Source organism: Salvia miltiorrhiza, chromosome 7 (genome assembly GCF_028751815.1).
Source record: "Salvia miltiorrhiza cultivar Shanhuang (shh) chromosome 7, IMPLAD_Smil_shh, whole genome shotgun sequence".
Taxonomy (NCBI): domain Eukaryota; kingdom Viridiplantae; phylum Streptophyta; class Magnoliopsida; order Lamiales; family Lamiaceae; genus Salvia; species Salvia miltiorrhiza.
Genome location: NC_080393.1, coordinates 8,549,190 through 8,574,619, shown reverse-complemented (window position 1 = coordinate 8,574,619; position 25,430 = coordinate 8,549,190). Strand labels below are relative to the sequence as shown.

General features: G+C 35.7%; 3 protein-coding genes and 1 pseudogene across 3 annotated transcripts; 2 read left to right on the top strand and 2 right to left on the bottom strand.

Moving 5' to 3' along the window:
- Window positions 1–1,260: 1,260 nt before the first annotated feature.
- Window positions 1,261–5,490, top strand: LOC130992315 (probable polygalacturonase At1g80170; annotated as a pseudogene).
- A 183-nt stretch (window positions 5,491–5,673) lies between these two features.
- Window positions 5,674–8,453, bottom strand: LOC130992316 (peptide deformylase 1A, chloroplastic). Its single transcript, XM_057916888.1, has 4 exons — window positions 7,867–8,453; window positions 6,455–6,544; window positions 6,301–6,368; window positions 5,674–6,073 (listed from the first exon to the last, which is right to left on the bottom strand). The coding sequence occupies exons 1-4, from the start codon at window positions 8,254–8,256 to the stop codon at window positions 5,833–5,835; spliced, it is 789 nt and encodes a 262-aa protein (XP_057772871.1). The 5' UTR covers window positions 8,257–8,453; the 3' UTR covers window positions 5,674–5,832.
- Window positions 8,454–14,950: 6,497 nt separating this feature from the next.
- Window positions 14,951–17,818, top strand: LOC130992314 (pentatricopeptide repeat-containing protein At5g02860-like). Its single transcript, XM_057916887.1, is given in 3 exon segments — window positions 14,951–15,342; window positions 15,451–16,068; window positions 16,071–17,818. Coding segments are annotated over 3 exon segments (2,322 nt in total). The 5' UTR covers window positions 14,951–15,089; the 3' UTR covers window positions 17,522–17,818.
- Window positions 17,819–22,439: 4,621 nt separating this feature from the next.
- Window positions 22,440–24,013, bottom strand: LOC130992312 (glyoxylase I 4-like). The gene is made up of 3 exons (XM_057916886.1): window positions 23,474–24,013; window positions 23,286–23,391; window positions 22,440–22,884 (listed from the first exon to the last, which is right to left on the bottom strand). Exons 1-3 carry the CDS (start codon window positions 23,626–23,628, stop codon window positions 22,612–22,614), a joined length of 534 nt encoding a protein of 177 aa, XP_057772869.1. The 5' UTR covers window positions 23,629–24,013; the 3' UTR covers window positions 22,440–22,611.
- Window positions 24,014–25,430: the final 1,417 nt, after the last annotated feature.

Below are 25,430 nucleotides of genomic sequence, written 5' to 3'. Positions count from 1 at the left end.
CGCCATCAACTGCCACGGAACCGCCACCTGGGATTCCATAGCTTTGATCTTAAGAAGAGGACATCAGAGGCAGTGGACGTGGAGGCTTGCTGGTAACGGCGGCGGCTTCACTTCTGTTGGGTAGATTCAGGGAGAAAAGGGAAGCAGGGGCGGTGGGGGTTTTGTGAGCAGAGGGAGGCGGCGGCATCTCCGCCGTCGCCGAGGAAGGAGACGGCACCGCGTGGGGCGGCGTCGATACCCAGATCGAAGAGTGGAGTCGGGGGGGAGGGGATTCAAGCGGCGTGGTCGTTCGAGATACGGACGGCGACAACGATTTAAGAGGAACGGTTGAAAGAGTGACGGGTTGCGGCTCTCTGCAACTGCCGGAGTCGGGCACGCGGCGACGTTTGGCTCCGCCTGCTGCTATCGTCTGCCAGAGGAAAGGGATGTGTGGTGTGCGTTTTCAGTTTGTGTGTGTGTGTGTCGTGTGGCAGCTTGAGGGAGAGAGCATACGCGAGAGAGAGGGAAGTCAGGGCGGCGGCAGCCGGCGCTGTCTACCCTACCGGAGAAGAAGATGGGGGGCTGTGAGTAGAGTGGTGGGCCCGCTTGAAAATAAAAAAAAATTAAGAGAGACGGCGTTTAGGCGCCGTTTCACCCTAGGACCTAATTGCACCCTTCTTCCGATACTTTGAGGAGGTCAACGCGCTTTGACCGAGTATTGGGGGCTAAAAGCTCTAGGGGGGTGTAGTTCAGGGGGGAATCTGCACCTTCGCCCTAAAAAGAATAAGTAAACAAAAAAGTAAAAAATTTAGATTGTTTGGTATAATTAAAAAAAAAAAATCAAAGTCAGCCTTTAATTTCCAACATGATAATTGGACTTCAGCCCAAATTTTGTAAGAGAAAATAAAATGAAAATCAACTTATTGCATATATTCCGTTAAAAATGGTACAAACTCTAGTATTGTGCTGGATTTAGGTTTTGTTGATACGGGCCATCTAAATGTTGACTTGTTGTCCCGAAGGGGACACCAAACGATACGACCTCTTGTGTGTGAACAGTGAGGTCCCGAGTTCAAACCCCACTGCTCCCCCTCCCCAACTCCCCCCAAGTAAAAAAAAAAAAAAAAAATGTTGACTTGTTTTAGAAAACAACTAGGATTGAAATGTAATTGAGTTAAATTGTAGGGAAAATAAAGCATTTAAATGGGAAATTTGACAAGAAGTAAACTCTTCTTCGAAAAAAAAGTCAAACTATGCACATCATCTTAGTTTTAAGTCCAAAGTCAGACCACTTCTTAATTCTTATTAGTTCAAAATTTCTTATGCAGAAAAATGCCATCTTCTTCAACTTCAAATGCCTCTTCATTTTCTTTGAGATCTTCCCATCTTCATATACTCCTATATTGCAGCATTTATCTGCTCTTAAATGTAACAGTTGCGGCAGGGTCTAAATTTAATCCATTCATTCGGCTGCCGACAAATGATCTTCACAGAAACATTTCGACATCCGTGGTTCTTAGCATCGACGATTTTGGTGCTGAAGGAGATGGATTCACTGATGATACCGAGGTAAAATGTGTTTTATAGGGTTTAGTAATGCAGAAAAGCTCAGACATTTTGTTGTGCTAGTTTCCTTTCTTATTTAATTGCTGTTGCAGTCATAGTCAATTTGATTTGTAATTCAGCAAGATTAGGGGAAAATGAAGAATCTTCGATTTACAAGTTTATGATATGATTGAGGGCGTAGAACTTGAGCAGCCATTGAAATTGGTACTTGTATATTTTTCACGAAATAGCTTTGGGGATTATGATTTAAATGATCTTTTACTGAATTTCAGCATATATAATGTACTCCATATTACCTTCTTCATTGTTATTTGCATTTTCCTATTATTGCAATTCAATTTTCTCTAGCATTCTTCTTCTTTAGCCGCATTGAATGTGAAAATGCAATGCCTAAACATGTCCAGTATCACGAGGACGGTTTGTTGCATCATGAATCTGGATATAACCTTGACAGGATAATGGTTCTTAATAACAATGTTGGATATTGGAATAATTATAGAATAAAAATTCGGTTAGTATTATATGGAATCTAAACTAGTTCTTGGGAATTTTCATGGATGAGAACCTTATCATAGTTTTAGACCCCCTCATCATTGTTAACGCCCCCAAATCACGGCCCATCAAAGTACAAAAGCCGAGTGTATCTTTTCACATTCAGGCATGCTACGCTTTATAGCTATTTGGAGAACACGATTACTGTCATTCGGATTCACGGCATCAACAGAAATATCTCTCAAAGATTTACTAGGAAGGCAAAGGATTAACCGCAGTGTTCAACTTTTTCTAGATGCAGTGGGCCAAAGCATGGGAAGAATATGGTTATATTTTATGAGAGCTTAACAGAAACAATCATCAATTTCATAAATAATTAAAGTTAGTGTTGGTGGCTCCATTGTAATTCTCGAGTTTATAATTATGTATTCACCTTGAAAATGATTCCTGAAGGGAAAATAATGTTCACAAGTTTTATGGTTTGCATATTTTCAGGATCTGTCAAAGAAATATTTTCGACATAGAACTTATACACTTTTGTACTGACCTCCAGCAGTGTATATTTATTGAAATAACATCTCAATTCTCTATTACTTTATCCTTTATAAATAAATGACACGTTTATTGCTTTCTCCCATACGAATAGCATATTAGGTGCGCCTTTGGTATTGTTTTGCAGTAATATTGGCAGTTTCATGTCAATGGGAGTTGTCTTGTTTGAAAAAATGTTTTATCTGTATGTTGGTTGTCATGGAATGAATGTAATTTTTTTTTCTTATCACAAATCTGCATGATGCATCCACATTAAGAAAATTTTATCTTAATCTTATAGTTAATTAGTTATTTAATGTCATCAGAGTTTGCAAAATGTTTGGGAGGCAGCCTGTTCTTCATCTTCAAGAGCCAAAATCGTAATTCCTTCTGGAAAACGTTATCTTATCCGGCCCTCTAATCTTGCTGGACCTTGCCTGTCAAAGGTGACATTGAGGGTAAGAGCTCTGTTTCTACAAGTAACACTTTTTTGGAAATGCGATTAGGAACTTAATCTCCAATTTGTATAGTGTTATTAATTAGGTATTACCTATCAACTTTTCTGCATGGGTTACCATACTTATAGGTTTCTGGTATTATTGTTGCACCAAAAGATCCTGCTGTATGGGAAGGTCTAGATGTACATAAATGGCTCTATTTCCATGGAGTGAAACACCTCAAAGTCAAAGGGGGTGGAATTATTCATGGGAGTGGAGAGGAATGGTGGAAGCGGTCATGCAAGACCAACAACTCCAACGTATTTCCCTCCTCTCTTCTTGATACTTGGGCACTGATACAGTACTTATCTAGTGTCACTTAATTTTTTCAGGAAAAGATACAGATTTCCATAGTCTGATTTTGAACTTTCTTTTGCAGCCCTGCACACATGCTCCAACGGTTAGTGCTAATGCAAACTGTTGCACAAAACCTTCTTTCTCTTTATAAGCTTACTATTTATGCATCACCCATCAAGCAGAAATGTTATCTGGATTTGCTCGGTTGTTTACTGATTGTCTCTAGTCAATTCTGATGCTGCAGGCTCTCATTTTCCACCGATGTCAGAATTTGAAAGTTAAAAACATTACTATCTTCTACAGTCCACAAATGCACCTGGCATTTACTCATTGTACGCATGTTGCAGCATCCAGTGTTAACATTATATCACCTGTGGATAGCCCCAACACAGATGGGATCCACATAAGTGCATCAACTGATGTCGAACTCAAGGACATTGCTATTAGAACAGGTCCATTGGCTTGTTAAATATGAAATTAAGTGTTTTTCTTATTTTGATTAGCGTTTCCATACAAAATGAAATTTTCTCCCGTAGAAGATGCCTGCATGTATACCTTTTTATCTGAGCACTGTTTTGAGCTTAAATCATACTCCCTCCGTCTACCAAATGAGTACCCATATTTTCTTTTTGGTACGTCCACCAAATTAGTACCCATTTCCTTCTTTGATAAGTAGACCCCACACAACTCACTCACGATAAAAGTGGGACCCTTATTCCACTCACACACACTTAATCAATTTCATAAAACTCGTGTCATCCCCAAATGAGTACTCATTTGGTGGACGGAGGGAGTATTCATTAACATGGCACTTCAACTCTGGTCTGCAAAACTTCTTGAATAATTCTCATACAACGGTTGCAGGAGATGACTGCATATCGATAGTCAGCAATTCTTCTCGGATTAAGCTGAAAAATATTTTCTGCACAGCAGGTCATGGTATAAGGTAATAATAATTCTCCAGCAACCTTGAAAATTTTGTCCTACAAAATCAGTAGCTAATGTGGATGTTTTGACAGCATTGGAAGTTTGGGAAAAAACAATTCATATGCTTGGGTTCAGGATGTAGTTGTTGATGGAGTAGTTCTCTTTAATACGGAGAATGGAGTGAGGATCAAAACATGGCAGGTCATCTTTCTTCTCGATATCTTTCTGTCTTTTTGGCATCTTCATCACACCTCCTTAAACCTTTAATACACTGCAGACGTCGTGTTTTTTATTTCCAATTCGTTTCTGATTGCATTCATATCTTAACCTTGTTCCTACTACCGCTCTCTCTCTCTCTCTCTCTCTCTCTCTCTCTCAGGCATCTTTTATCTTGTTTAAATGCACAGGGGGGCAGCGGTTTCGCAAGGAAGATTAAATTCGAGAACATATGGATGAACAATGTCTCGAATCCTATTATTATCAACCAATATTACTGTGACTCTCCTGTGACTTGTACAAACCAGGTACTCTTGTGCTTCAGCTTCAAAATTTCTACTGAGATGAGAATAAGCAAGAAAAGTTTGATATATTATGGTTATTTCCATAGTAGAAAATCATATAAATGTTACAATGAAATCAAAAATATTCTAATACCAGAAATGTATATCCTCTGTTGAGAAGCACATTGGTTTACATTTGTTGCAGACTTCAGCTGTCAAAATCGAGAGTGTGACGTTCCGCGGCATCAGTGGGACTTCAGCAACTGAGGATGCTATAGTACTGGCCTGCAGCGATAGCTATCCATGTAAAAGGTTATATCTAAAAGATATTCAGCTCACGACATCGTCTGGAACTGCTAGGTCATTCTGCTGGGAAGCATACGGCACAAGCTCCGGTCTGGTATATCCTACGCCCTGCATTTCAGTCCGGAGATATGATCATCCGACATCTTGTTAAGTCCAACTCAACTAGCTCGAGGGTGTACGATTATTCTCTCTTTATTGAGCCAAGAAACTGGGCACCAATGGCATTTGATCTACTTTTGTGTCGATATATTGATGTTTTGGCAGTTAGGGCTCTTGAAAAAGAGAGAAGATTAACTTGTTCATAGAAATTTTCGATTATTGTGTTGGTGGATGATAAATTCTTTGGTTGTTTTCCAACTCAAATTGGTATTGAGGTATGAAATTACAGTTTATGATGTTGTGGATTTTTTTTTTTTACAGTGCAATATTAATACTAATGATAAAGATTTCAGTTGAACTGTACACCACCTGCAATTCAAATTCAATTGCTAGAGTCCATTTCAGGTTCACAAATAATTATGTTATTACCAATGCTAGACAAAATTTGAGGAAACAACAAACTGAAAAGAAACATCTAATTCACATCATACAATTTTCAAAAATATTACTAATGAAAACATGTTTGTCAGAGTCACATTGTGCTTACTTATACTCTTCAGCAGATATCATTGCCGCAAACAACAAAACGTAAAGAAGAATTTCCAATATAATTCTGATGAGTTTCTTCAAGCAAATGGTTAGCGAGCACCCAATTTAGGGCAACCAGCAGGGAGTGGTAAATCCAAATTTTCTACAGTTCGAAATGTTCTTGGGACCATCTTGTCAACATAGAGCGTTCCATCAAGATGATCGCATTCGTGTTGAAAAATTCTAGCTTGCCAGCCTGAAGCATCGACTTTGATTGCTTGGCCAGATCGGTCGAAACCTGTAACCTCGACCTCTGAGTGTCGTTCCACTATCGCTCTAAACCCATTAACACTGCAAAAATGAATTCATCAGCATGCTTCAAGAATATGTAGTGTGGACTGTCTATCAAGGATAACCAATTCAAGGTTCAAGCTAAATAGAATTGTTGAGCTCCAGCATGTTTTTAAAAACAAGACTCCCTAACAAACTAACAGAACATGATGGCGTTTAACAAGAAAGTCGCAAATAGACAAATGATGTATAACTGGTTGCAGGTTAAGATGTTCCCTTTGTCTTACCTCAAACACCCTTCGAAGAAGAAGGCACTTTTGTCACCCTTCTTTTTTAACTTTGGGTTTATCACAACCTGCACTAAAAGAGCATGGACTTCACCCTAAAACCGAGTCTCATAATCATATTAGATGCTCATTTTGATATTTACAAACTACATACCAAAAGATCAAAAGGTCGCCTGTTTTGTGCCTTAATCTCTTCCTTCGTCGTATATCTCATGTACTCTATTGTATCTTCCAGAACAATTATCTGTTTAGTGTCACAAATACAAACAAACAGAAAAGGACCATCAGCTCAATTCAACAATTGCCAACACAATTAGTAGAATCTTAATTTGTGAACAGGACTACCTTGTAAGTGTAAATTCATCTGTCAGTAAAAACTTTATAGTCAAAACAAGAGCTTGGTGCTTATATTATACGACATTCTTCATCCAAATTGTACAAAATCTAAAGAATGTAGAAAAGATGTTTTTAGATTTCTTTTACCATATAAGAGAAAGATGAGAAGAGAAGTGAATGTAATTGATGAATTCTGACAGTTCAAATTTTTAAAAGTAGCTAATTTCTGTTCCAGTTAAATTGGAGTTGTTCAATCTTAGTACAATCTAATGGTTCATACTGAATCTGCAAGTTTCACACACAAGTTTGCACTCAACAAGATGAATCTCTGCCAAACCTACTCGCACATTTTAGTCAATTCACACCCCTTTTGTTTGTGCCTCATGCTTAGTACACGAGCATCTCTAAAGTGCCCAACGACCTTTCCCAAGTACAGAAAAAGAACAATAGCCCCGAAAGATCTCCACTTAATTATTCTTCAAATGATAGAATTCAGTCCAACTTTGGGAACTGGAACTCCTCATAAACAAGGTTTATTCATTAATCTGTATCTATCATATAGTACTAGTTTGCACAAAAAATTGCACTTCACACTCATTTATTCATGACATAAGTGACATGGATGAAGTTTGGTGAACTTAATGCTGCAATTGTAAATGAAACCCACAAAAATGATCAATCAGAGTTTCATGAATACCCGAATTGGTACAAATTGCTGGCAAAAACTTAAGTTAAATAAGTGAAGAACGATTTGCAACCAAAGAACCTCGACTGTCTCTTAAAAGTTAGTAAGTTACAAAAGCAAACACAAACGCAATTAATATTTTTTCTTATTGATAATTTCATCCACCACATTAAACTTGCAATAGAATCAAAACTCAGTTTCCGCATATGTTTTTGCACCTTCATATCCACATTAGTATATAACATGTTATCCAATTGTTCATCATCATCTCTATATGCATTTCTAAAACAAGCAAAATTAATTCTTTAGAAATGAATGAAACCTATAATTCCATATTGACTACGTACGACTTGATAATTCTAAGCATTTACTAAAATCATCACTACATCGAGAAAATATCCAGCAAATTCACTCGAACATCTGATAGTTTCCAACTACAAGGTCAATTAAATACCAGTCAAATTCATAAAAGAAATGATTAAACTGAAACCAAATGACATGAGGCAGCATTCACAGAAGAAGAAGATAAAATTACTGATACCAACCTTCAAGGGGATGCCAATTTGCGGAGCAGCGAGTCCAACCCCAGGCGCACCTCTCATCACCTTCACCATATCATCTATAATCTTCTGGATCCGCTCTGACCCGATTTCTTCGGGTCGGACCTCCTGAGCTGGTTCGTGGAGAACCGGGTCGCCGGCTTTCACTATCTCCGGCAGCTCATCCTTCTTCTCGCGCTTGCCCAGGAACCACCCGGCCCGGGCTGCCGAACCGGAGCTGCGGTTTCTTCTCGGCGCTACGGCCACGGGTCCGAATGCGGGTCTTCCGGGCCCGCTCACGGGTCGGGTCAGAATGGGCGTTCGCGAAATGGGTCTGAAGTTGAAGTAAGTTAAGGGAAGAAGGATGCGGTGACTGAATCTTTGAATGGTTGCCATTGCCAAATTTGTAGCTCTTTTGATTTGCACTTTTATTTATTTAAGGAAATGCTTTTTATTGCTGAAAATTAAAAGATTGGGCTTCGAAACTGAAATTGAAATTGAAATTGAAATTGAAATTGACCCCATTTTTGGTGGGCTTTTACTATAAGCAGTCTTGTGTTTTTGTACTTTCGATTTGCTTTCGTTCGTGTACTTAGTAGGAGTATTTTATTTTATTAGAAATTTATACAAAAATTTTATGCTAATAAATTCTTATACTTTTATTTTTTATTTCATTGAATCTTTATTCAACGAATTTAAAAGGTTCGTTAACTTATTTTGTCACCATTATCTTTATTTGATTTTTTCAAGTGCACAAATTTGATCACTCTTCACGTGGCAAGATATTGCTAGATATTAAAAGTTCAATTATATTTTGAACTTCTTTTCATTCCAATTTTTTTGATAGTTTGTAGAAGTTGGATAAAAAATTATTGAACTTGGTCCAGTTTTTATCAAATTATTTTCATTCCAAATTGGATCAAATATATTGAAAATCTTTTCATTCCAATTTTTTTTTTTTTGATAGTTTGTAGAACTTGGTCCAATTTTTTCGAATAAGTAGAACTTGATCCATTTATATTCCTCAGTTACGTGTTTACTTTGGAGAATTAATCTTTATAGATAAAAATAGTAAGATTAATCTCTTATTTATTTTATTGATTGAAACTTTGAGATATTTCAAAGGTCTTGATTATTTCTATCATTTAAGTTAGTTTTGTTTGATTTCAATCACATTGAAAGAGTGAGATTGGAGAATCTTACTCTTTAGAATAAAAATACTTAATCTTGCATTTGATCAATCATGCACTCCCTCCGCCCCAATAAAAGTGGCTACCTTTCCATTTTGGTTTGTCCTACTAAAAATGGTCACTTTCTTAAAATAAAAATATTTACTTTAATTAAGCCTAATTAATTAATTTAATTAAAATTTCTAACTAAACCTAAACCCTAACTAAATAAACGCGCACAAAAAAAAAACACACAAACCACATACTCAGCCCCCTCCCCACCCACCCCCGCCTGACCTCCCGAACGATAGCAGCATCGGCATCTGCTATCTCCCTCTCGCCACCCCCATGCTTTTTCTCTCTCTCCTCCTCCCCCTCCCTCGCCATCACCCCCAAAACTCCACCCTCTCTCCTCTTCCTCGTCACCACGCCGCTTCAGGATCAGCTAATCCACACGCACGAATACAAGGCGTTTCGGTACAGAGGCAGCTCCTTTGAGCCCAAGAGCTTGTCAATTGTCAACATCGGGCCCTCATTTCGATCGCAATACGATTCCTTCAGCCCTATCGACGAGAGCTTGGCCGAAAAGGGAGATCAATTGAGAAATCAGAAGTAGCTGGATCTGTGCGCGGTAGTGTTTTAAATTGGGCGGCTGGGTAAATTGATGGGCTCCGAGGCGGCGTACACGGTGGAGATGGGGGATTTGTATAACAAAATGTTGGCCAAAATCGACGCCCTATTGAAATTGGTGTCTGGTTTTGGGGTTGAGAGATTCGGAGGGAGAGAGAGGTGATGGCTGCGCCTTGTGGGTGTCTGGTTTTGGGGTCGTCTCTGTCGCCGGAGAAGAATGTGAGAAGAAGAAGAAGAAAAAGCGCCCAACCAGTTAGAAGAAGAAACGCAGAAGATTACTTTTTTTTCCCTTAATTAATTCCTTAATTTTGGTGGACCACATTCAATTAAAACATAACAATCAATTTCTTAATCTACGTGCCCAAAAGAAATGAGCCATTTTTTATTGTGACGGATGGAGTAAAGTAAAAGCCCACTCAATATAAAAAACTAATCATCGTAAAATCAATGTACACTTCAATGGTGTTATTGTAAAAATAATTTTGCAAAATAAAACAAAATGTTTGGCTCTTTATCATACACTAGTTTTATGGGTAAATAGTTTTGCTATGTTGGTTTTCCCTCTCTCCCTCAAAATTGCAATTTATAATTACATCGGTACGTCCCTGAAAATTATAGTCTTTTCATATTTAGAAATGACCCCACAAACTTCTCCTCTCACTATTTATAAAATATGTGAGACTCAATCTCCATTTAAATAATTTAATATAAAAAAATATAATTAGTTTATTTTCATACTAAAAATACCAGACCCGTACGCTCAATTAATTTTGACACATTTATATGGCATCATCAATTAATAGCAAAGTCAGTTAACGTGCAATGTACATGCCCATATCCGTCTGGGTGGGAACATTCATGTACCCAAAAAGCCACTCTTTACCTCTTTTTCTCTATTTTTTAGGCAGACCTTCCCAAATTTTATCTAATGATACACATATGTTCCTGACTCATATTATTCAAAAGTATCGATAATCATTAAATTGGTAATCCATCAAGAATCTTTTACGTATAATAAAATATGTTAGTTGTCTGTTTTGAGAAGAAATGATATTTCTCGTGAATTGACACATAATATTTTAATTAACTTGTTGCTTGCACAAAATTATATGTATATATAACGTATGATAATGTTTCACCATAAATTGTTGATGCTCTTAATTTTAAGTTTTTAACCATGATAGTATATATTTATTTATTTTCTTGGTTGAACCGTTTCTCAAATAAAGAGCACCATAAACCTCAAAAAAATTGTCAAGAGCAATGCAAGTGTACCAAATACTAATAGGATTAGTTCTGAATTTATTGGTTATTTAATTTAGTCCAGACTCAACTTAAGAAATAATCAACGCCAAAGGAACTTAATTAATTAATTCATAACAACATCTAAGTTAAAAATGGGTAGAAGCCCTTTAAAAAAATAGTAATAAAAAAGGGTAGAAACAATTGCAAGCGTAAACCTAAAAACTACATAATCCAACGTGCAGTTGAGTCGACAAACAACGCAAAATGTGGTGATAAGTTTGCAGCTTTCGGCTATTAATTAGCGTAACATGGCTTAAGCCGCAAGCTTTTACTTTTCATCTTACTTGTTCTAATCACTAATCACATTCGTCTGACTATTAATTTCTTACTATAAATTCCAATTTTGTATTTTATCTTTCAAACCATTCTTTGACTTTACAAAACCCAATCGTCTATATTTTCTTGTTAACTCCTTCAGAACGTGACCTACGTGGCAAGAAACTGCCCCCACTTATGTGACATGTAATTCGGAATAATATAAATCTTTTATGTAAATTTCTTCTCTATTAATTCCACTCAATGGGGGCATATTTTGCCAACGTGGTTAGTGATCGGTTTGAATCTCCTTATCAGAGTATATAATTTTGTAACTTTGTTGCCACATCCTTCCATTTTTTTTTTTTTTACAATAAACCCATAATTATTTATTTTGCACTAACTGATCATTAATGTTGTCATCAATCAATTTATATATAGTACTACTATTAAATTTGGAAACAAAAACTTTTCAAAGATCTGAAACTATATATTATGTGTTCGTTAGATGAATGAGTAGTATACGATAACATATTGATATACCAGACTTTATTTTATTTTATTTTATTAAACGCGCATATATTACAATCGTACACAATAAAATAGATGGGCTAAACGCTTGTCTTTATTTTTATTTTTCTTTGAAAGATGGGCATTGATTTTAATGCGAACCATTTGCAACGAAGCATGCACCAATTAATTTATAATAAATGATGGGAATTGGTTTTGCTCTGGCACCAATTAAGCATGGGCACCTTAATTATCAAGGACTGGTGCAATAAATGTCGATTATTTTTTTGACTTAGGGGAGTTGGGGAGGGGGAGGAGTGGGGTTTGAATCCGGGACCTCACTGTTCACACACAGGAGGTCGCACCGCTTGGTGTTCTCTTGGGAACTAAATGTCGATTATTTTAGAGTTGAATAAATGTCAATTTTTTATAATATTAGAATTACAAGAGGTATATCTGAAGATAATTAATTATGCAACCCCCCAAAAGTAGATAGAACCTCAACACTACACAGCTATGAAAAACTACACCGCACGCAGACAAAAGTACAACACTACTTAAAAGTGAAAAAACATCACCGCATGCACGCATGCGGGATTAAACCCAAGTTGATGCTACGTGACATAGACTCCAGATTGTATAAATAAATAAAACTTCAAATGATCGATCGTGTGGCATTAATTAATGCGTATATACATGATTTTGTTGAATAAGTGATTTCCTGTATAAATACATAGAAAAGGCAAGAAAAAAAATTAAAACTCTTTTTAAGTTTTGGTGACAATAAATTTTTTTAAAAAAAAAGAATCACATTCAGTTCTTCTCTCCTACGCAACTTCCATTTCTCCTCTATAAATACAGACAGCCCATCCCAATTAAGGTAAAAAATTACAAAAACCATCACACAAACATAGCTGAAATGAGTAGCTCCATTAAATCATCATTTTCCTGCCCAAAAATCAATGAAAATGGAGACAAAAATGATGGCAGAAGAGTGGCGTTTAGAGGCGGCGGCGCACGGGCGGAGGGGGTGAAAAAATGTGGCGGCGCCGCTGGAGAGGAAGCCGACGGAAGATATCAACGCAAGCGCAGAAGCCTTCATTAGGAAATTCAAGCAACAGCTGCATCTTCAGAGGCTCGAGTCTATGGAAAACTTTGAGCAAATGCTCAAGAGGGGAACTTAGAATTAAATTAATTTCTAATCTTCTCTATTTGTTGCTTCATCATGAGATTTGCTTCAATTTTTATTTGTTATATATTCTACTATGTAATGTAATTGCATGTGTTGTAATGCTTAATTGCATGTGTAATTGTATCATGGTAATAGATTCGAATAGATCGATGTTATAATATAGCCATATCCTAATTAAAAAGCCTTTTTTTTTTAGTGGACATCATTATATGAAAAGCTAATTAATCTCTTAGTATTTATTTTTCTTGACAAAGGAAAAGCTGACCTATTTGTTGATGAACAACGACCAATAATACTGAAAGGTCAAAAATCAATATATTTTATTGCTCAATTTTTGTTTTGAGAAAATTATTGCTCAATTAAGAGCATTCACACTGGAGAGTCCACATGAACCCAAAAAAAAAAACATTTTTCTTCAAAATTAAGCTGTTTCAATTTTTCCTTTTTTTTTCCTAATACACACTATTTTTCAATTGGACCGTGTATTGCACGCGCCCAATTTTCTCTTCTCTTGAGCTCGGTGCACGGATGGGAGCCGAGAGCTTGCCCATGGCATTGGTGTAGGGCTCGCGCGAACCGGATGTGCGCTCGCTCCGCTAGCCCCACTGTGGATGCTCTAAGTATCAAAAGATCAAAGAGTATTTGCATTCAATTTCTCGAGTTATCCAACATTTAGAATTAATAATTAATTGATCCCTATATAACTTGATTGGAGGTCAAATCTTTTAGCTCGATCACTCCTCATTTACTTTTTCACTACTCTATCTATCTCTCTCATCATTTTTTTTTTTAAATTTGCATGTTTCATTTATTTGGTACATTATAAGCAAAACAAAGGGAGTATTTAGTCCGTATATTTATGACTCAATTGCACACTGTTACGATTGACTAAGAACATGAGACTTTAGCATCAAACATGAAATCCAATGAGTTATAAGAATTTTATTAGTAGATTGCGAGTATTGGAGATGAAACATTTGGTCAACATATTTATGACTCAATTGCACAATGCTATAGTTGACTAAGAACACGTGACTTCAAAATATGACATCGAGTAAAGAATTCGATTAGTTGAAGTAATTTTCAAGTGCATTGCAGGTGTTGGAGATGAAATAAATGGTGACCATAATAATGATCATGCATTTAGCTATCATCCTTGATGATGTATTGCTTAAATCATTTGAAAAATTAATAAAAGACATCGTTTGAAATACTTACTCATTTCTACTCAAACAACGTCCATGTTACTAATTCTTATTTCAAACAACAAGCAATAGACGCTTTTACTCGTATACATAACCTAAAGTTTTCAGTACTCATGTATTACTAATATATAATTAATTTTTAAATGCAAAAAATTACTTTATTCAATTTGTATTCTTTTGAAAAAATAATATATTACAAACCACCCTTTATCTTTAATTATCAAGCATTTATCTTTAATTATCAAGCATATAATGCTGATTTTAGATGCAACGGTACAAAAGCCAAAGAGAGTAATAAGGTAAGGTTCAATAGTAGTGTTGTGCATGAACCCATAAATCTGTTGATATTTGTGAAATCATCGATAGATGAAAGGGGTGCATTGCTGCAGTCATACAATTTGACTTGCAAATTATAGATACAAATCTATTTGTGCAGTTAAGTTGTTGCTGGTTGAGGATGATGACCATGACCTGAAAAAGAAGCGCCACCCTCCGTCTCTCATCGAGCAACTAATAAATATCTTAGTACTCCCTCCGTCCCCAAAATAAGTTCCTCTTTGGGGACGGCACGGGTTTTAAGGAAAAGTGATAAAGTGTATTGATAGTGGAGAAAAATATGTTATAATTAGTATTGAAAATGGTGAAAAGGTGAAAAAGTGTTATAATTAGTATTGAGAGTGGTGAAAAAGTGAAAAGTAAGAATAAATAAAGTATTATTAGTGGTGGGGTAGTTGTCCAAAAATAGAAAGAAAGAAAGAGGAACTTATTGAGGGACGTCCCAAAAAGGAAAAAGAGGAACTTATTTTAGGGACGGAGGGAGTATTTTTTTTTCATGTTGATGTAGATGCAGGCCTTTCTTTGGGGAATCAATGGGGGATAAGCTGGATGCCATGCAACTAGTAGTGTAATCTAATCCATATCCAATTCCAAATTAAGTAATCGAAAGTGAAATTGGAAATTTCAATGGCGAAAAACTTAGGTCTCCCTCTTATCCTCCCAAACCCCCCTCCCTCTAAACCTTTCTTCCAAGACCAGTCCCCTTCCGCCGCCGGACCTCCTCTCCCCCCGCCCAACTTATCCCCTCTCCTCCACGATTTCCTCACCCAACAAAACCCCGCCACCACCTCCTCCCTCCAGCAACCACGGCGTCGTATCGGCAAACACCGTGACCCCAACAAGGGCAAGCCCTGGCTCAACCGCCGCCTCTCTTCTCTAGGTGAGCGCACTCTCCTCTCCCTCCTTCATCCTCAATTCGATGCCGACAAGCTCGACCAAGAGCTATCTGCTTTGCTTAGGTACAGAATTGAAGAATCTCAACTTTCAGGGGATTATGTAGATGCTGTTTTCTCTGATTTATTGGGCATAATTAAGGGTTTAGGGTATCATAAAAAATGCGACTTGGCTCTGAGTGTTTTCGAATGGATAAAGAGCCGTACGGATTCTCACAAACTGATTAATGGGTCTGTTGTGGCGGTGGTAATTAGTATGTTGGGGAAGGATGGTCGGATTTCTGCTGCAGCCTCCTTGCTGCATAATTTGCAGAAAGATGGATATGGGATTGATGTGTATGCTTACACTTCGTTGATAACTGTTTTCGTGCGAAATGGGAGATATAGGGAAGCTGTAATGGTGTTCAAGAAGATGGAGGAGGAGGGTTGCAAGCCTACTTTGATAACGTATAATGTGATTTTGAATGTTTATGGTAAAATGGGGATGCCTTGGCATAAAATCATGGCGGTTTTTGATGGTATGAAGAGCTCGGGTGTTGTTCCTGATGCTTACACGTATAACACCGTGATAAGTTGTTGCCGGAGGGGGTCTTTGTATGAGGAAGCTAAAGCCATGTTTGAGGAGATGAAAATGGCGGGGTATGTACCGGATAATGTCACCTACAACGCGCTGCTGGATGTTTATGGAAAGTCGAGGAGACCTGAGGAGGCCATGAGGTTTTGAGAGAGATGGAGGTTAATGATTTCTCCCCGAGCATTGTGACTTACAATTCATTGATATCTGCTTGTGCAAGGGATGGTTTGTTGGAGGAGGCGATGGAGCTGAAAGATAAGATGATGGAGAAGGGGATAAAGCCGGATGTGTTCACTTATACTACGTTGTTGTCAGGCTTTGAGAAGGCTGGGAAGGATGATTCTGCGATGAAGGTGTTTGAGGAGATGCAAGGTGTGGGTTGCAGTTCGAATATCTGCACTTTCAATGCTCTGATCAAGATGTTTGGGAATCGTGGGAAGTTTACGGAGATGATGAAGATTTTTGATGATATGAAGGCTTCTGGATGCAGGGCGGATGTTGTTACTTGGAACACTCTTTTGGCTGTGTTTGGGCAGAACGGGATGGACACGGAGGTGTCAGGGGTGTTCAAGGAGATGAAGAGATCGGGCTTTGTGGCTGAGAGGGACACATTTAACACGTTGATCAGTGCTTACAGTAGGTGTGGAGCTTTCGACCAGGCAATGGCTATATATAAGCTCATGTTGAAGGCGGGGGTCACTCCTGATTTATCCACTTACAACGCTGTTTTGGCAGCGTTGGCACGAGGGGGACTGTGGGAGCAGTCAGAGAAGGTATTTTCTGAGATGATGAACGGGAGGTGTAAGCCTAATCAGATGACCTATAGCTCCTTGCTTCATGCGTACGCTAATGGGAAGCAGATCGAGAAGATGCACGATCTTGCTAGAGATATATACGATGCTAAAATTGAACCACATCCAGTGTTACTGAAAACCCTTGTTCTGGTCTACAGCAAAAGTGATCTCGTAGATGAAACAGAGCAAGCCTTCCTTGAGCTAAGAAGGAAAGGCTTCTCCCCCGACGTGCCTACTCTGAATGCAATGGTTTCAATATATGGCCGGAGGCAGATGCTCGACAAGGCAAACGAGATCCTGAACTTGATGAAGGAGAGTGGCATCACGCCTAGTTTGACGACATACAATAGCTTGATGTACATGCACAGCCGGTCTGGAAACTTTGAGAAGGCCGAAGAGATACTGAGGTATCTTCTGTCTAAAGGAGTGAAGCCCGATATCATCTCGTACAATACTGTGATCTACGGGTATTGCAGGAGTGGCCGGATGAAGGATGCATCGCGGATATTTGAAGAGATGACTGAGTCCGGGGTTGTCCCGGATGTCATCACATACAATACCTTTGTTGCTAGCTATGCTGCTGATGCGATGTTTGTGGATGCTATCAATGTGATTCGGTATATGATCAGGAATGGCTGCAAGCCGAATGAGAGCACGTATAATTCGGTTGTGGATTGGTACTGTAAGCTCAACAGGAGCGAGGAGGCCATGATGTTTGTGAGTAATATTCGCCAATTGAATCCTCTGGTTTCGAAGGATGAGGAATCTAGGTTATTGCAGAGGCTGACGATGAGGTGATCATAGATCGGTTGCCTCGGTTTTGGTTCTCACGAACGAGAATATGGTGTTGAACGGAGATGGATGTGGACGGAGAGACCGGGAAAGGTGATGTTTCCGGAGGCTGTAGGGTTCTTGAAAGAGTTGGGCATTGCAAAACTAGGAGATATAAATGCTGTATAACATATAGATAGATGTGTATCATATTGGTTCCATTGCAAAACCAGTTTGATTTGCATTATGATGCTACTACACAAGTGATTGATTTGTATGTACATATGCATATAGTAAAATTTCAGAAACTAAATTTAGTTACTAGATCTTGTCTGATGATGTCCTTGATTTTGTTATTGTGCTCTCTAAATTTATGTTTGTGATGCTATAATTGGAATAAGTTTGAATCTGATTCCCCGTTGAAAAATCGAATTCCTAAAGTAAGCTTTCCTTCCCCTGTTTGGTTCAAATGATCTTCTTTGTTAATTCTATTGAATTCTGTTATCTTCAGAATTAATTCTTCATCTGAATTTTTTTAGTCTAGAAGCTAGATAGATAGAGAGTAAATATTGATTAATTTCAACCGTCTTTATGGAATATAGAATATAGATAGAGAGTTTGGTGAACATTAGAGATAGCAAAGGGGATGAAGAAGAAGCTTCGAATCCATAAAGATAGCAAAGGGCAGGTATGCATACCTCTCTCTGCATCTGCTTTCTAGATTTCAACATAATAAGCAAATGCATGTTTGCATGTTTTTGAGTTTCGGGTTTATTTGTTGCTATATTACTCATTTCCTTTACTTCCAAATTCAGTTATAGGAAGATAATCTTTTAAAATCTTGATGATAATATTCAAGAATTGTGATTCATTTTGCTGCTGCTTTCCTTTGTAAATTCCTTGTTATTATAGAATGCAAGATTTTGTAATGATCAGATGCTGTACAGTTTGATGTTTGTACGAAGTCCAAAAATTAAAATTGAATTTGGGGATATTAATAATAAAATAAAATAAGAAAATAGAAGAAAAGAGAGAGAAATTTGATGGACAAAAAGAGAGGAGAGAGGAAATTTGACAATAAAATTAACTGTTGCAACTCTATTTTCATATACTATAAAGTCTAAAATGGAAGTATTTTCATCCGTGTAATGCACTATGAACATTGAAATTAATCAGCATGTTTAAATAAATAAATAAATATAAATATTAAGCAAATAAGCATAATCAAAATATACACAAACGTAAAATATATTTTAATAAATAAATAAATATTTTTATATACAAACTTAAATAAAAAAATTGTAATAAATGAAGAAGAAAGAGAAAATAAAATATTTTAAATACTATTACATTTTCATAACTTATTCGTTTTAAATTCATTTTTGATAATTTTTATACCGTGTTAAAGATCTTATCATGAACTTAAATTTAATTTGCATATTGAATATTTTTTTCATGAATCAAATTTAACGATGTTTAGAGAAGAATTTTTTTAAAAAAGAAAAAATAATGGGAGAAAAAAAAAGAAAGGGAAAAAATTAAGAGAAAAAACTCCCTTTTATATACCCCCTCCGTCCCACTCTAATAGTCTCATTTCCCTTTTCGGGATGTCTTACTCCAATAATCCCATTTCTATTTTTGGTAATGATATTACACTACAAACAATGTGGTTCTACACACCTTTACACACTTTTACACTCAGAAAACAAGTTTCTTAATCTCCGTGCCCAAAAGAAATGGGGCTATTGGACCGGGACAGAGGGAGTACTATATATTATACTCCCTCCGTTCGCAATATCGTTTTCGCATTGTGGACGGCGCGAGTTTTAAGAAAAGTAGTGAATAGTAGTGGATATTATAGTGAGTGGAGTTTGAGTCTCATTATTGTTGTGAGTGGAAGCTTGTGGACCCTATTTCTATAAATTTTATAGAAGTGGAAACGATATCGCGGACGAACCGAAATGACAAATGTCAAAACGATATCACAGACGAAGGGAGTATTAGTTTGGGTTCATGATATATTATTAAGTCATCAAGATTAAAGTTAGCGTTTGAACTTAGAATTTGGGAATATATCATTTTTTTTTTTGATCAGGCAAGAAAATTTTATAAAAAACCAGGTACCAGTAGTACCAAAGAAAGGGAACAAAGTTGGGGAAATTATAAAAGCAAATAACCCTACCGCTATTTACACGTTTTTTTAGGTCCTAACGCTACCTACTCTAAAAATGAGCATGACGACAGACAAATTATTTCACAGATAATGACAACAAAAACTGCAATTAATTATTTAATAAATAATAATTAGAGTTCATTAAGTATTCTTAAAAAAGAGTTAATTAATTATATATAATAAAATTTTATTTTAATGGTAAAAAGTACTATGATAACAATAAGTACATAGTTTATCAAATAAAATTATTTTATAAATCTATAAGGAATGGATAATATTTATGATACATAAGATCAATTAATTATAGTTTAATTAGTGATCAGTTAGTAAGATATTCTAGTATTACATTCTTAGCATAATAACTCAAAAGAAAAAGGAATAAAGGAGTATAAAGGACACATCATACATAAAATAAATGAATTTATCAAATAAATTACAATTAGCTAGATTTTTTTTTTCAAGTGTCTGTATGTCCAAATTAAAATTATTTTTGATGTTTTACAGTTATACGTACGAAACTCGGTACCATAAGCACGTATATAAGAATTAATACAAAATATTTTGATTTTTGAATTTCTATTTTAACTAACTACAAGATAAAAGTTTAGTTTAGAAAATCATATAGAATTATATTATTTAGTATATACATTTTTTAGGGGGATATTTAGTACAGTACTTACTAGTTACTACTTTATCTATAATATGACATGTAAAATGATTGAATTAAAATATAGACATTACTAGTTATCGAATTTGGAAACAATTAATAATTTATTTATTTTACTTCCATTTAATGTAATCCTGAAAAGAAAAAAAAAAAAACACACACACACACACATCGAAGAGGTTATCATGCACTTTATCAAATTTATGTCACTGGCTGAGCACAAGTTTTAATAAATGGTTAGTGATTTTTTTTTTTTGAGAGAGGGGGAGCGGTGGGTTTGAACCCTAGATCTCAGTGGTTAGTATTTTTATTTAGTGGAGAAAGTATCCACCATTATATGAAATGAGTAATTGACATTGAATAAGAGGTTAGAAAAATAACTAAATAAGAGATATTTGTAAGAATGAATGATAAAAAAAAGTGTGTGATCATATTTTAAAAAGGAAAGTGACATACTTTTTAGTTTTTATGGATGTCAAAAATAACAAAAGTGATGCTATGCTCTTAGCAATCAGAGCCTGGAGTAATACTTTTTATAACAATAATAAATCGTATAAAATCAATTATTCAAATTGGTTTCTAATTCACATATATAAACATTGCTGAATTGAATTTTATAGGACTAAAAATTTTCGGCGTAGGTAAAAGAAAAATCGGGTTGCAGGGGTGGTGGTAGATTGGTTGGGACTTGGGAGGGAAGAAATGGATTAATGACGGTTTCAGTGCACCTAATATATTGATGAAACTTAATTAATATATTTATAATTTTTTGAATATAGATACCTTACATGTGAATATGAGGCCCTTCCATTTCCACAAAGATATTAAATAAGCAAATATATTATCTATCACTGCATGCATTGTCACTAGTCACCACCTTGGGAAAAAATTATAACCATACTCATTATCACCTTCCTAATACGTATGGACATACAATGCTATATGATTAAGATAAATCATTAAAAAGGATGTAATCAAGTAAACCCAATCTGATTATACCTAATTTTTGGACCGACTGAATTTCATTCAAGATCATATGCTCTTGTCGTTTTTTTGTCTCATTATTTAGTACCACCCTAAACAACATACTCCTTGTTATTTTCTCACTTACATTAAGCCTCCATATAATGTCATTTCTTTACCTTTAACATGTATAATTATAAATTTATAATTCATCACAGATAGATGAAAGAAACTGGTGACTACAAGTCTAGAATTACAATATATTTGATATGATGACAAGATTCTTTTCACATCCCATAGAAATAGCATATTTGACCTAATGTCATTTTTTTTACTTTCTACGGCTGCGTTTACTTTGATGGAAAAATTTATCTATGGAAAAAGATGGATAACATAAATTTATGTCTTTAAATGTTTTCTTCATTTTCCAACATTTGACACAAAAAGATATGCTCACCATTTTTCCTTCCTTATTTTCACTTCAAGAATGGATAATATTATCCCTCCATTTTGGTGTGATAATATTATCCATCCTTGAAGTGAAAATAAGAAAGAAATATGGTGAACATATCTTTTTGTGTCAAATATTAGAAAAGAAATGAGACATTTAAAGGCATAAATTTTTATTATCCATCATTTTTTATGAATAAATTTATCCATCAGCCTACATGTATAATCAGAACTCATCACAAACGAAAGATTAACTCGTGACTAAAACAACATATGTATTTGAAATGATTATTCTATTTTCTACCTTACATCGCACTTCGTAAATACTCATAGCATATTTGACATGATTTTCATTAATTATATGTAATCAAAACTAGGCACAAATATTTGATGAAAAAGATTTAACTTGTGACTAGAAAAATATATTTGGTATGATGGTGTAATACTATTTCTATCTTACATGACACACCCTTCACATGTAGTACGTATATTCGATATATTGTTATTTTTGTTTACTTTCAATATATATATGTTCAAAACTCATCACAAATAGATGAAAGATTGAGTAGAACAATATGGCATGATGGTACTTTATATGCATGTAGTGGATTTTTGTTCCTAGCAAAACTAATTAATTAATTAATTGTGCCCAACAAAAGAAAAAAAGAACCGAGTAAAAGAAAATTAAGAAGTAAAAGTGGAATTCCCAACTGGAAAAGAGGGGTAATATTAAAGCATCTTATTACAGCCAAGTACCGGAAAAAAGACAAGAACAAAAAGAGAAGAAGGTTGCTAGCAGACAAAAGAAAAGGTTGGGCAGATCGGATTTCTACTGGTGTTGATGACGTACAACCCCACCTAACACTAAGGTTGTACCACGGGGAGATGGATCTGCTGCGGCTGCGGCTGCTGCTGCGCCATCTGCAGATTGAGCCTTGACCTCGAGCACGAGCGTACAATTTCCCCAGCCAATGGTACAATCGGGATGTTGTCGCAGTTGCATATCTCGATCATGAACCCATCAGGGTCGTGGAAGAACAGCTGGTCCACGTACACCCCACCTTCCTCTACTCTCTGCCGCACCAGATTAATCCCCATCTCCGCCAGCTTCTTCTCCACCATCGCCATGTTCTCGCACTGTCGTCAAATTTCTCATTACTCATACAAACAACAAATGCCTGACATAATGTTGCATTTCTTGTCGTATGCAGTGTGATTATTGAAGTTCGATGTCATTTAATAATCTATTATTGCTAAATTCTACTTATGAGTTATGATTGTGATTGATACTGATCAAAATAGACATTGCTCTGTTCATCTCTTTTTGTGTATTTCTTTTTCTTTTTGGATCCACATGCTTGCAGTCACTGCCGCAATTAATTAATTAATATATTTTCAGAAGAGGAAACTCATCATCATCAGTCATTAGGGTGTAAATTGTAATTCTCTAACCTCAATCAATGCTCTATTAGCACAAAGTTACGTGCAAAAACACGTATGTGATTAATAATTAAAATATCTCAAATTTGAAGAGCTACCTGAAAAGAAATATGATTATCTTTGGGATTAATCACAGTTTTCTTAGGCATTTTTTCTTTACCATCTGATTGCAGCAGATGTATCCCAATCCCATGACCGAACAGCCTGCAAAAAATAATAATTAAATATTAAATCTAACAAAAGGAAAATAAAAGATGATAGCAAATGAATATATGGATGAAATTACCAGGCTCCATCAAAATCAAATGAACCGGGCCTCCTAACAGGCACAAAGCCAAGAACGTTCTGATAAAAATCAGTAGATTCCTCAACTGAATTGCAAACAAGCGAGATGTGATTTAAGGAAGAGAGACGCAATGGGTTTCCCTTGTTATCCTTCATCTTCGATAAATAAAAAATAATAAATTTTTTTGTTTTAACAAAATCCGGATTTTTACAACAAAAAAGAAAAATTCAAGTTGTTTGAACCCAAAATCTTGTGAAATCAAATGAACTCGAGAAGATTTTGGGATAACGGTAAGAAACAATCGAGAAAGGTGGGCGACAAGCCGCCTACTACGTGTTGTGTGTGTGTAGAGAGAGGGAGAGAAATAGATAGATAAGATTGAGAAAGAGAAGAGAGAGGCGATGGATCGGCAGAAATGGAGGAATGCAACGAAATTTATAGAGCAGTTTTGCTTCTTGAGGTGTTTGGTTTGTGCAGGTGTCGGGTGTTTCTCACATTTGACACGTAGATTCCACGTTGCTGACTGAGGTTGTGCATTAATGGATAGTTTTTTGTTTTGCCAACTTGGATTTAAATCAAACTATTGTAAAATTGTTAAAATGTATTGCAAATTACAGCTTAATCCTATCAAATTGTTGGACCCACCGACACGTCGGTTCCTCCTCATGGTTATTTGTCGGCCTGTGGGTCACGAATATTTGAAAGAAATAAATAGAAACAGAAACACATTTTGGTTTTGGAAAGCGATAGAACCAACAAAGTTAATGATCGTTTATTTTTTTGTGCATTAGTTGTTGCTAGTTTCGATTCGCGGGTGAATTGGTTAAATTTGTTTTAGAGACTTTATACGTTTATAAAATATAATGTATTAAATTTTTTATAAGTTATTAAAGTATTTAATAATTGAACTATTAAATTAAAAGATAATTGTGAGTTGAAAGAGAAAAAAATTAGTAGAGTTATGAAATTAAAAAATATATAATGAAAATAATATATACTATTTGGGAACATTACATTATTGTTGTGAATAATTGAATGTGATATTGATACATATCAAAATAAATATATGATCTCACACGAGAATTACTGTATGAAAGATTTGATATGTTCTAGTTATATACGAATGTATAATTTAAACTCTCCAACGTAACCTTTTATTTTGTTAACATAGAACCACGACTCAATTATTTAATTAAAGAGATTTGGGAGGATATCAAAATGCAAGAAAATAAAAAGGTATCAGCATTTGTAGATTATATATAATTGTACATGTGTTTCTTAGTAAAGACTCAGAGCTTAATTACAAATTAACTTTCGTTTAATTAATGAATTAGTTTCAAATTTCTTGCAAATGTTTGTTGACTTTATGTTTATGATGCTTATCTTGATAGTTGAATAAATGAGAAAGATAACTCTTCCAGACACGAAACTTATAAGTCTTATCATGTCACGTTATTGCCTTGATATTTCTTCATTTTGAATCCCAATTGCACATTTTGATAATGTCTCAAGTAATAGATGCATACATTTGTAGATGAATTGTTTAGTGGAATAAGGGAGAAAATGCACGTGTTCTTGGTCAGTTCTAGGCTCTAGCGTGTGCGCGCGAAAGCGTGAAGATCAAATTCTCAGTTGTAATTTAGAAAATTTTAACTACTTTTATTTTATTTTGTTTTTGAGGAGTTGTTGGTATCATTTGGATTTACTCCAAAATTTAGAATATGGTGAACGTAGAAGGTCGATTATAGAAAAAAGTGAACAGTTGGCAACCCAAATCTAGGTTCAATTCAAATGCATGTCATCCATCAATACGATGATGTGTGCTTATATACAGACACACGGAGCCATTGATAAACGCAAAAATCATATTTTATTGTTAGGGTGAGATTAACCCAAAAAATACATAAATTTATATTTTTGTTGCAATTTTCACCTAGGTTTGACTTTTAACGAAATT